Source organism: Nicotiana tabacum, chromosome 5, assembly GCF_000715075.1.
Source record: "Nicotiana tabacum cultivar K326 chromosome 5, ASM71507v2, whole genome shotgun sequence".
NCBI classification, from domain to species: Eukaryota; Viridiplantae; Streptophyta; class Magnoliopsida; order Solanales; family Solanaceae; genus Nicotiana; species Nicotiana tabacum.
Window position 1 is genome coordinate 54,890,794 of NC_134084.1, and position 12,316 is coordinate 54,903,109.

General features: G+C 41.5%; 1 protein-coding gene across 1 annotated transcript; it reads left to right on the forward strand.

Annotated features, from left to right (window-relative positions):
* The first annotated feature begins 4,507 nt into the window (after nt 1–4,507).
* Nucleotides 4,508–7,861, forward strand: LOC142180786 (uncharacterized). The gene is made up of 5 exons (XM_075252860.1): nt 4,508–5,105; nt 5,274–5,542; nt 5,968–6,909; nt 7,280–7,394; nt 7,509–7,861. The coding sequence occupies exons 1-5, from the start codon at nt 4,508–4,510 to the stop codon at nt 7,859–7,861; spliced, it is 2,277 nt and encodes a 758-aa protein (XP_075108961.1).
* The last annotated feature ends 4,455 nt before the right edge of the window (nt 7,862–12,316 follow it).

Here is a 12,316-nt window from a genome sequence, read left to right on the forward strand (position 1 = left end):
ATATTCTACTGTTTTCATAACTCAACCATGTTTACTCTACTTTAGCACTTAAATGATATTTTGAGCTGAGCACTATGTTTTACTGTTGCCCGAGTGGCTTGTGAGATTCTGACTGAGTAAGGCCGAGGGCCTATGTTGTGAGGAAACACTGATTATGGTTATGAGGCCGAGGGCCTGAGATTTGTACTCCACGAGGTGGCTTGTTGATATAAGGCCGAGAGCCTAGTGATGATGCCACGAGATGGCTTAATATTGCGCTTGGGCCGTAAGAGGCCCCTCTAGGAGTCTGCTCACCCCCAATGAGCACGAGTACCCATTGTGATATGAGATATAGCCCGAGGGGCTGGTTTTGTTTCCGAGATATTGCCCGAGGGGCGGATTTGTTCACATTGTGCCCGAGGGACGATCCTTTTTGTGTTTATCTTTCCTACTTGCCTGTCATTTGCTTGCTTAATTGTTAAAAAGGCATTTCATGAAGCTTAAACTAAACTAAAGTGATTTTATATATCTTCACTGATTCATTGTTTTTACTGGCTTCTACTGTTTCATTAGCCTGTAATGTGCCTTATGTGATCTCATATTTCTTAGTCTTTATTTATGATTATTACTCACTGAGTTGGAGTACTCACTTTACTCCCTGCACCCCGTGTGCAGATTCAGGCATTGCAGATCCTGCTTGTGAGGGTTGAGAGCTCCCGACAGATTTCGGAGTTCACGAGGTAGCTGCTCGGCGTCCGCAGCCCAGTGCTTCTCCCCCATTATCTCCTTTATTTCTCTTTTAGTGATTCTGTAATAGCTTTGTAGACACTTTAGACTTGTATTAAGTTGATAGATGCTCATGACTGGTGAAACCCCGGTACCGGGCTGTGTTGGGTTTTATTTTCATAAACTATAATGTTCACTACTTATTATTTGGGATTCTATCATGTTTAAGACTTAAAACTTATTGTTTAATTGCTTAAAACTGAAATGGGAAAGTGTCGGCTGGCCTTGTCTTCATGTGAGGTGCTATCACGACCGGTTCCGGCTTTAGGGTCGTGACAAGTTGGTATCAGAGCCTAGGTTACATAGGTCTCACGAGTCATGAGCAGGTTTAGTAGAGTCTCGCGGATCGGTATAGAGACGTTTGTACTAATCCTCGGGAGGCTGCAAGACCTTTAGGAAAAACTTCACATTCTTGAATTCTTATCGTGCATCCTTGATTCAGCTTGAAATGTAACCCTTTGAATTCCTTCCACGCATTCGTATGTGCGCATCAACGCTCAGTGTCAGATATGCATCGATAGTTTGTGATTCCCTGATCGAGGGGTGAGATATGATCTCTGTGTGTTGATGTTGGGCCAGTCTGGAAGATCTGAGGCCGAATGTTTACCTATATCTTGAGCCCTGAGCTGTTGATTGTGTGAGCACGTGTTTCTGGATCCATATGTTCTATTGTGTCCCTATTAAGGGAGGTGATGATTGGATAGTTACGTGATGAGTGTGATGTGACTGCGAGATATATTCATATGATTTGGAAGCGACGAGAAGGGTCTGATGGAGGATAGAAGATCTATTAGGTGCTTGATTTCCATCTTGATTTGAGGTATAGCCCCGAGTTATGGGTGTGTGAAGAATCTTTTCATACTTTCTAGATGGGAGTGAAGTAAATTTCATGTTGCGGTATGAGTTCAGACTCATGAAGATTAAGTGACTGTGTAATGTTTATGAAGGTGGAAGGGTATAAAGAGATGTTAGTTTGAGGCGAAGTAAGTGGGTTATCTCATGCGGAGTGTTCTAAAGTTTGTGTGATCCTTTATGTCATTTATTGGAAGATCTATGTTACCAGTGAAATATATGTGTTGTAATTTGAATTTGGGTTGCCTAAGAGAGTGGGCTTGACTGTTACGAGAGTGAATGCGAGATTTGCAGAAGATTTAAAGTACTAGATGGTCTGTGTTTCACGAGCTTATGAAGGATTGAGTTTAATCTTACTATGGTATTATGGCAGTAATAGATTATATGCATTACGAGTTATTGTGTGTGTTTTGGATCTATGGCTTTGAGCCAAGTGGGGGAGTCTGCTATTGATTAGTTGATTGCACGGTTATGTGCTATGTTGGTTCCAGATTGAGGCATACGAGTGAATTAATTATGGCTTATGGAGGTTGAGACCAAAGATGGCTCGAGTTAAAGAAATTCCAATAAAGTTTACGCCATGATTTATGGGTGTATGAGAATTACGGAACGACTTGAGTTGTTATTGGTAAAGGAGGTACGGTTCATAGAACAGGTAGTTGCTTGCTTGCATTAAGGTGAGGCTACATTCTGCGGTGTCGGAGTGCTAAGGAGGCACAAGTTGTTCTGTTCATTTGATTAGTCTAATTGAGGTTTGAGTAGAGTGGATGACTCTCGAGAATGGTCCTAATGGGTTCAAGATTTTACATGTACTAATTGGAGATTTTCAGTTTGTATATTTGGCTAGAAACTGAGGTTTGCATTGAAGGGTGTCAAGACTCATGGCATTTCTATATCATTATGGATTCTACACATCAGTATCAAGAAGGTGAAGGTAACAAATTTAGATTTGTAGGAAGTCTCTTCAGAGTAAGTAGTTCGAATGTGGTGCTTTTGGGGTTACTTGAGAGAGTATCTAGCGGCTTATGAGCTTTAAGACGGTGTGGTGTTATGCTTGAGTCTCGTATGGTGAGTTTGGGTCGAGGATAGTGGTGTTACATGACGTGTTGGAGAATTTTGGCACAATTAATACAAATTGCTTAGATTTTAGCTTGTTTTAAATGCAATTATCTTTTATACTTATGTAATTTTTAGTGTTTTTGAAGTGTATGAGGTTTAAGGACCTAAGAGCATGGAAATGAAATCAAAAACCACAAAAGGACAAGAAAAAAGCAAAATGCAATCGCGGATGTGGAAATGCGGATCGCAAATCCAACATGCGGACCACATAATGCTCAAAGGAATCGCAAACCCCAACAGTTTGTTGGCCAAAGTCCAGTGCAAGAAATGCGGTCCAGTATGCGATCACATAACAGGTTTGCGAGCCGCATAATGGACCGCAAACGCGTTGTGAAAGCTGTTGAAGGTGGAAAATACGATGAGAAATGCAATCGCATATCTACAATGTGGACCGCAGAACTTGAATGTGATGAATGCCTGAAAACTAAGGTTTGGAAATGCGATGGCCATGAAGAGAATTCAAACACATGTCTGTTATGCGACAGATATGCAGTCGCATAATTGACCTGGAAGGGTATTTTTGTCTGATTTTGGTCCCGAGTTTTGACCCACTATAAATAGATTTATTGGAGTTTTGTGGGGGGATCTTGTCTGTCTTTTGAGCTACAATCCAAGTCTTTAATATTCCTCTCTTTTGGAAGCTTTTGAAGGAATAATCTTGCACTTTGTAAGCTTTATGGCATTAAATATTCTCATCCTTTTGTATTTTAGCATGTGTAGCTAACTTTAAATACTAAGGTTGTGGACCCTAAATGGATGTTTAACATTGAATATATATAATGGTTGGTTGATATATATTTATTTCTCATTATTCATTTATTGTTGGTGGTTACAAACATTAACAAGTGTCATTAAATGTTTTCTTTACTTGGAAAGTGAGAGTTTGGTAGAAGTAAATATCAAAGACTCAAGACTTTAAACCTTGTTTAATAGAATCACTTAGGAATAAGTGGGTTTTATTTGGCATAGATTGATTGTTCTTAATTGCAACTCTTTTATATTTGGAAAAATCATAAAGAGAAAATACTACCCAACTATTGGAAAATATTGGGTAGTCATTTAGAAATCATTTGCATATCTAAAGAACCTTCCATTAGAAATATATCATATTAACACCGATAGCATTACATTCCATTGAAGGGGACACAACCTTGGTTTCCTTAATCAAATTAATTACATTCTCAACATTACAATTAGTTATTTCTTCAAATCATAATTATATCATACTCTTGTCACAATTAACCGAATAGAATTACGACTTAAGTTGGATTTTGTATTTGACACCGACCGCCTTACACTATTTAATGAATGTGTAATTTGAGCGTATCAAATTTTGGCGCCGTTGCCAGGGAATACGGTTTTGAAATTACCAATTAGTGTGTGTTTTACTTTACGTCTTATTCGATTCCATCACACTTTGCTTGTTTATCTTGATGTTGATAGGAAAACATGGCCGAATATGAAAAAGAAATGGAGGAACAAATGGAAGAAAATCCTTTTGCGGACATAGATGAGTACATCAAGGATACAAATGCTATTGTACCTCCGGTTGTTGGTGCTGCAACTTTCAAGGTGGAACATGACTTAATCCTTATGCTCAAAGCGGAGGGTTTTTTTAAGGAATTCCACTGATGATGATCCGACACAACATCTTAGAAACTTCTTGGGTGTGTGTGTGATGCATAAGCAGAACAACGTCTCCGATGATACCCTAAGGTTGAGGGTGTTCAAGTACTCACTAGCTGGGGACGCAAGGAAGTAGCTACAAAATATGCTAGCAAACTCCATTCATTCTTGGCCTAAGCTTGTCCGAGCATTTTTAGCTAAATGGTTCCCACAAAGTAAGAAGTCTGAGCTCCGAGATAAAATTTTCTTTTTCAAGCAAGTACCGGGAGAACATCTACTTGAGGCATGGGATCGATTCAAGTTATATTTGGTGAGGTCTCCCAATCATGGTTTTCCGGATTCTATCTTGTTGGAGAAATTCTACATGGGTTTGGATCCTATGAACCAATCTATAGCCAAGAATGCAGCTTACGGATCTTTTATGGACAAATCATTCGCAAAGGTCACACAAATACTTGACAAAATGGCAAAACATAATCAAGCATGGAACTCAGAAGACACTACAGGTGGAATTGCATATGGTTCTCCTTCCTTGACCACTATGATCAAGGAAAATCAAGAGAGAGATCAAGTGATTGCAGGGCTTGCCACAAATGTCAATGTGTTGACAAAGAGGTTCATCGAAAACCAAACGAAGAAGGTAAATGTGGCGGAGGATGTGCAACCCATATCAAATGAAGACTTTGAGGAGGCAAACTATGTCAACAACTCTCAAGGAGGTTATCAAAGGCAACAATACCAAGGTCAAGGACAACAAAATCAATGGAGGCCTCACCCGCAAGGGCAAGGCAACCAACAGTGGCGAAATGACCAAGGCGGCTCAAATCAAGGAAATTGGAATAACAACAACAACTTCTTAAATCGGAGTTCAAACCCTTATGTTCATCCAAAGGGTCAATATTCAAATCAAGGTTCCTCAAGTGATTCCACGTTGGAAAGCATGTTTGAACGGGTATTGCAAAATCAAGAGAAGTCCGACACTTCTATGAGGAACATGACCGAGCTTGTTGGCTCTCATACCACATCCATTCAAAAGTTGGAGATGCAAATGAGAGACCTCTCTAGGGAACAAAATTTGAAGCAAAAAGGGACACTTTCAAGTGACACAATTGCGAACCCAAAGGGTAGTGGGAGTGGTCCAACTTCTCATATCATGGCAATTACAACTTGGTGTGGGAAGGTACTATAAAGAGGGAGTGAACAAGTGATTGAAGTTGAAGAGTCCGAAGAAGAGGTTGAGGTTGAAGAGGCAAGTGTTGTTGAAGTTCAAAAGGTTCCGGAAGAATTGAAAGTGCAAGAAGAAAACCGGGAAGGGGTAAAGGAAAAGGTAAAAGAGACACCAAAAACTCTACCACCTATTCCTAGACCTCCTCCTCCATTCCTCAAAGACTTGCTAGGAAGGTTGATGATAGAAAGCTCGAAAAGTTCTATGACATTCTCAAGTAATTATCGGTGAATATTCCATTTGTGGAAGCATTTCAAGAGATGTCGAGTTTTGCTAAATATTTAAAAGACTTGATTACTAAGAAAAGAACCACCAAATATGAAGTGGTGAATGTGACTCACCGGGTTAGTTCCATCATTGCAACATCCACTGTTCAAAAGAAAGAAGACCCGGGAGCTTTCACCATTCTTTGTACCATTGGGACACATGATTTTGTAAGAGCCCTTTGTGATAATGGGGCTAGCATCAACTTAATGCCTCTTTCCATTTACAAGAAAGAAGGGTTAGGTATGGCAAGGCCCACAAGTATGAGATTGCAAATGGCTGATCGTTCCATAAAGATACCGGTAGGAATTGTTGATGATGTGCTTGTTAAAGTGGAAAAGTTTCATTTACCCGCCGATTTCGTAATCCTTGATTGTGCGGTTGACAAAGAGATCCCTATCATTTTGGGGAGACCATTCCTAGCCACAGGAAGAGCACTAATGGATTCAGAACGGAATGAGATCAAATTCTATGCGAATGATGAAGAGGTCACATTCCAAGCAAGCAAGGGTACGAAACTACCACATGAATATGAAAGCATCTCGGTGATTGATGTTGTTGATGAAGTGGAAGATGCGGTTGAAATGAAGATGGATGAACAATGCCTCGGTGAGGCATTGATAGCTATTTTGGTGAACTTTAATGGTAAAGATATGGAAGGATATATGGAATCGGTCAATGCATTGGAGGGGCTTGGGTCCTACACTTATGCTCCGGCGAAGTTCTCTCTCAACTTGGAGAATAGAGGCACTCCTCTCGCAAAGCCTTCTATTATTGAGCCATCGCAACTAGAGTTCAAACCACTTCCACCACATTTGAGGTATAAATTTATTGGCTCAAATGATACTTTACAGGTAATCGTTTCTTCTTTGTTGAATGATGTGCAGGTAGAACAATTGTTAGAGGTCTTGAAGGAGCATAGGCAAGATATTGGATGGACAATTGCGGACATCCGAGGGGTTCCCGCCAAAATATGCGAACACAAGATCCAATTGGAGAATGATATTAAACCAAGTGTGGATCACCAACGACGGTTGAACCCGTCCATGCAAGGGGTGGTAAATAAAGAAATCATCAAGTGGTTGGATGCCGGGGTAGTCTACCCCATTGCCGATAGTTCTTGGGTGAGCCCGGTACAATGTGTGCCGAAAAGTGAGGCATTACCATGATTGAAAATGATAAAAATGAGCTCATCCCAACAAGAACGGTGACCGGATGACGTGTGTGTGTGGATTATCGGCAGCTCAACAGTGCCACCTGAAAAGACCATTTCCCTATGCCTTTTATTGATCAAATGCTTGATAGGCTAGCGGGAAGGTCATTTTATTGCTTTCTTGATGGATATTCCGGTTACAACCAAATCAATATAGCATTGGAGGACCAGGAGAAGACAACATTCACTTGCCCTTATGGAAATTTTGCCTTTAGCTGGATGCCGTTTGGTTTGTGCAACGCTCCGGCTACTTTTCAAAGATGCATGATGTCCATCTTCTCCGACATGGAGGAGGATTTTCTAGAGGTTTTCATGGACGACTTCTCGGTGGTAGGTGACTCCTTTGAGAATTGTCTTAACAATCTTAGAGACAAGTGCTCAGGAGATGTGAGGAGACCAACCCTGTGCTTAACTGAGAGAAATTCCATTTCATGGTGGATGAAGGCATTGTATTGGGGCATAAAATCTCAAAACATGGCATAGAGGTTGATCGAGCAAAGATTGAGATCATTTCCAAGCTTCCTCCACCTACTTCAGTTAAAGGTGTCCGAAGTTTCTTGGGGCATGCCGGATTTTATAGGCGTTTCATCAAGGATTTTTCCAAGATTGCAAACCCTATGTGCAAACTCCTTGAGAAAGATGCAAAATTTGTGTTTGACGAGAAATGCCTCAAAGCCTTTGAGGAATTGAAGCAAAAGCTCACCACAACACCTATTTTTGTCACACCCGATTGGTCTCTTCCATTTGAACTCATGTGTGACGCCAATGGTGTAGCTATTGGAGCAGTGCTTGGATAACGTCACAACAAGGTTCTTCACCCGATCTATTATGCAAGCAAGACACTCAATGGAGCGCAAATGAATTATACAATGACGGAGCAAGAACTTCTTACCATTGTCTATGCCTTTGAGAAATTCCGGGCTTACTTGTTGGGATCCAAGGTGATAGTGTACACAGATCATTCTGCTCTTTGCTACCTTATGGCAAAGAAGGATGCAAAGCCTAGGTTGATTTGGTGGGTCCTGTTGTTGCAAGAGTTTGACTTCAAAGTCAAAGATAGAAAGGGGATGGAAAATCAAGTGGCGGATCATTTATCATGGCTTGAAGAGGCAAGGAGACCAAAGGGAGATTTTGAAATCAATGATGCTTTCCCGGATGAATAATATTGGCACTATCTAGCACTTTTGCTCCTTGGTATGCCGATATTGCTAACTACTTGGTTAGTGACCTTATTCCGGATGGATTGGAATCCTATCAAAAGAAGAAGTTTTTGAGAGATTGTCGGCAACACTATTGGGAAGAACCATTCTTGTTCCGTGTTTGTGCTGACAACATCATCAGAATGTGTGTTCCAGAAGAAGAGATTATGCCAATTCTAAAGGCATGCCACGACTCACCCGTTGAGGATAATCATGGGGGAAATCAAACCGCGGCTAAGGTGCTTGAATGTGGTTATTATTGGCCGTCGATTTATCATGATGCCAATCAAATGGTCAAGGCTTGCGACCAATGCCAAAGGCAAGGATCAATCTCCAAGAGGCATGAAATGCCAATGCACTTTGTGATGGAGATAAAGATCTTTGATGTGTGGGGAATTGATTTTATGGGTCCCTTTGTAAGCTCTTATGGTATGAAATATATCTTGGTGGCTATGGACTATGTGTCCAAATGGGTTGAAGCAGTTGCATTACCAAACAACGAGGCAAGGAGTGTGACCATATTCTTAAAGAAAAACATATTCACACGGTTTGGCACTCCTAGAGTCATTCTTAGTGATGGTGGGTCTCATTTCTATAACAAGGCTTTCACGGGGCTACTAGAGAAATATGGCGTCAAGCATAAGGTGTCCACAACTTATCATCCCCAATCAAGTGGCCAAGTTGAAGTTTCCAACTGGGAGATATAGACCATTCTAGCAAAGACTGTTAATGCAAACAAGATTGATTGGTCAAGGAAGCTAGATGATGCATTGTGGGCGTACCGCACGGTGTACAAAACTCATATTGGCACTTCTCCTTATTAGTTAGTCTTCGGTAAAGCTTGTCACCTGCCCGTAGAACTGGAACACAAAGCCATGTGGGCTCTAAAGAGGTTGAACTTGGATTGAGCTGAAGCTACAAATTTGAGGTTAACACAACTCAATGAAATGGAGGAATTCCATTTCCATGCATATGAAAGTGCAGCTGTGTATAAAGAAAGGATGAAGTTCGTCCACGACAAAAAAATCTTGAAAAGGGAGTTCAAGTCGGGTGACTTGGTTTTTCTATTCAACTCAAAGCTCACATTGTTTTCAGGCAAGCTCAAATCAAAATGGTCCGGTCCGTTCAAGGTAGTCAATGTCTCTCCTTTTGGAATTGTGGAACTAGAATCGGAGGATAGGCTCCGAACCTTCAAAGTAAATGGCTAGCGAGTCAAGCACTACTTGGGCACAAATGGAGAAAAACACTTGGTGGAGTAGTTGACTCTCAAAGATGGTACGTGCCCAACTAATGAGTGAATCCAAATAAATGCCAACTTCGTTGTGCTACGACGTTAAATCAAGCACTTCATGGGAGGCAATCCATGTGTGGTAACACCTTTTTTGCTCTTTAAATTTTAATTTTTGTTAGATAGATTTAATTGAGCAATTTAAAGTACGTGTTAGAGTGCAGGGGATTCAAAAGATCATAACGCTAGGTAAAATTACGTGTGAAACGGAATAAAAGTCACCATGGGAAGTTTGCTACACATACGCGGTCGCATTTTAACTATGCGGACCATATTGTGGTTGCATACCCAGACAATGTGTTGGGAAAATTTGGTGGTAAGAATGCGACGAAGAGGTGCACTTTGAGGACCGCATTTCAACTATGCGATCGCGTAGTGCACCGCATTTTGTCCCTCAAGCAGCTCAAGTTGAATCCACCGCATAACACTTATGCGGTCGCATAATGTGTTATGCGGTGACTTACCCACCGCAAACCTCATAGGTAAGTACCCTCACATATCTTCAGCATTCACACACGCTCAAAAGAAAAGAAAAGAAATATTTTTTTTATTAGAAAGAAAACAAAACAAAACGAAAAAAAGGCGGAAGGAGAAGACAAAATTGATAGTGAATCAAAAACATAAGAAAAACACCTGAGAATTCATCTCCCAAGTGTGCTCGTCAATCCATCACTGGTATGTTCTTCCTTTACCTCTTTGTTCCATGTCAATTTTTAGTTTATATTGTATTGTGTTGTCCTATTTTTGTTTCCTTTAGTTTTGTTCCTTGTTCCTCTTTGTATGGGGGTATCTGTTCATAATGCGAGGGGGGTCTTGGATAGGTAGGTATGCTTGGGGTGTTGGGTAGTGAAACTAGGTCCGCCATTGTTGAGGGTTGAAGTCAAAAATTGAGAACGATGACTTCTATGGACCGCATAATCGATTTGCGGTCCGCATTGTTGCCGCAAAAATGAAACCTAGGTGGATGAAGAAGATGACAGAATGCGGTGACTTTACAATCGCATAATTGATATGCAGACCGCAAAGTCACCGCATACTAAGACAGTTTCAATGGTTTTGTAGCATGTTGTTTGCGGCCATTTTGCGATCGCAGATCCATCTTTGCGGTGGACTTTGCAATCGCATAATGTGTTTATGTTTTCCAAGTATTTAAGTATGCGATGGTTATGCGAACCACATAATTGATATGCGATCACATAACCCAACATATACCTATATCATTTCAAGAGGCAGAGAGTTTGCGACAAGTTTGCGGTCCGCATAGTGGTTATGCGACCACATAACCTTGACGCATACTTGGACTTTTTGTATTTTTTCTGTTTTGTTTTCATTGTTTCCCACCATGTTTCTCACAGTTCATTTCTATACAGATATGGCTCCCAAGAAACACACAGCCTTTGCCCAAGAGAGGGCCTCCACTAGTCGTCAAGCACAACAAGCAAAACATTCACAACCGGACCCTACTACTACACTTCCCTCCCAGTCTGATGAGGAGGAGACCTTGCCCTCAATTGACCTACAAGCTGAGGCAAAAAGGAAAAGAGAAGATGACTTCCAGCTCAGGTTTGGGGTCGAAGGGTCCAGGGAGCTATATAGAGAAGGGCTAACAAAACGTAAAATCCTGGCCGAAAAGCAACTAAGTCTGAATAGGCTACAGGAGCAGTACCCCCACATATGGGAGAATATCAAAGCTAGAAAATGGGAGTGCTTTACTGAGCTGCATGATGACTACAATGAAAGACTTGTCCGTGAATTTTATGCCTCTTATGGAGCCTCCAGGACTGCTCACTACAAGCGCAACAGATTTTTCTGCGACACTGTATTGGTTCGGGGGAAGCAAGTGTTCTGGAGTAGTGAGACCATCAATGAATTCTACTTCCCTGACCGGAGCCCGGGCACAGCTAAGTATGCCGCCAAATGGGCAAACCGGGATAATGAGCGTAGTTGGATAGCATCAGTGATAGCCAAGGGGACCCCTACTTGGATTAACCCTTTGCACAAAATATTCAAGGAAGATCTCACACGAGAGGGCAGATTCTAGCTTAGCTTTGTCACCTCTCGATTGATACCGTCCAGAAATGAGACTGACATAAGCATTGAGAAAGCTCTTCTCATTGCATGCATTATGGCGAGAATTAAAATTGATGTTGGTGATTTTATCTTCCGAGAGATAGGGATCCGGGCAAAATAGACAGCCACGTCACTTCCATTCCCGTGCTTGATCATAGCCCTTTGTAAGGCTGTGAAAGTCCCTACCATGTCATACACTGACAAAACAGGGAAAGAGCTGCAGGATATTGATATCACGCGCATTAATGCTGCTACTATTGCATCTACTTCCACTTCACAACCTACCTCTCAGTTCACCATTGCTCAACTTTTTGCCACACTGCCAGCTATTTCGAGGCTTGGTCTCTTAGCTCAACATGCCAATGCTAAGGTCGACCAGCTTCTAAAGAACCTCTCTACCCTCATCAAGCAGGCATTGACTTCTACCCAGTCCTCAGTGACGACCCTCCAACAACAATAGACATCTTATGAGGATCGCCTGAAGCAACTTGAGGTGCGGGTTGAGAAGATGGAGTGGGGTGAGATTGGTGACTTGCCTAAGCTCCGTGATGATGTTGACACGATGAACACTGAGCTCCATAAAATGCAGACTCTGGAGTTCGATCTATCCTCATTCATGCCCAAGGAGGGTGAGCAGGGAGCAGACACAACAGTGGCTGGATTGGATCTTGACTTCTCTATATTGATGAAAGACC

Coding starts and splice junctions, on each gene's coding strand:
- LOC142180786 (XM_075252860.1), top strand. CDS start 4,508: ATGCTAGCAAACTCCATTCATTCTTGGCCTAAGCTTGTCCGAGCATTT. Junction 6,910..7,279: donor ACCCGTCCATGCAAGGGGTG/GTAAATAAAGAA, acceptor TTTTGCCTTTAG/CTGGATGCCGTTTGGTTTGT. Junction 7,395..7,508: donor TCATGGACGACTTCTCGGTG/GTAGGTGACTCC, acceptor TGGTGGATGAAG/GCATTGTATTGGGGCATAAA.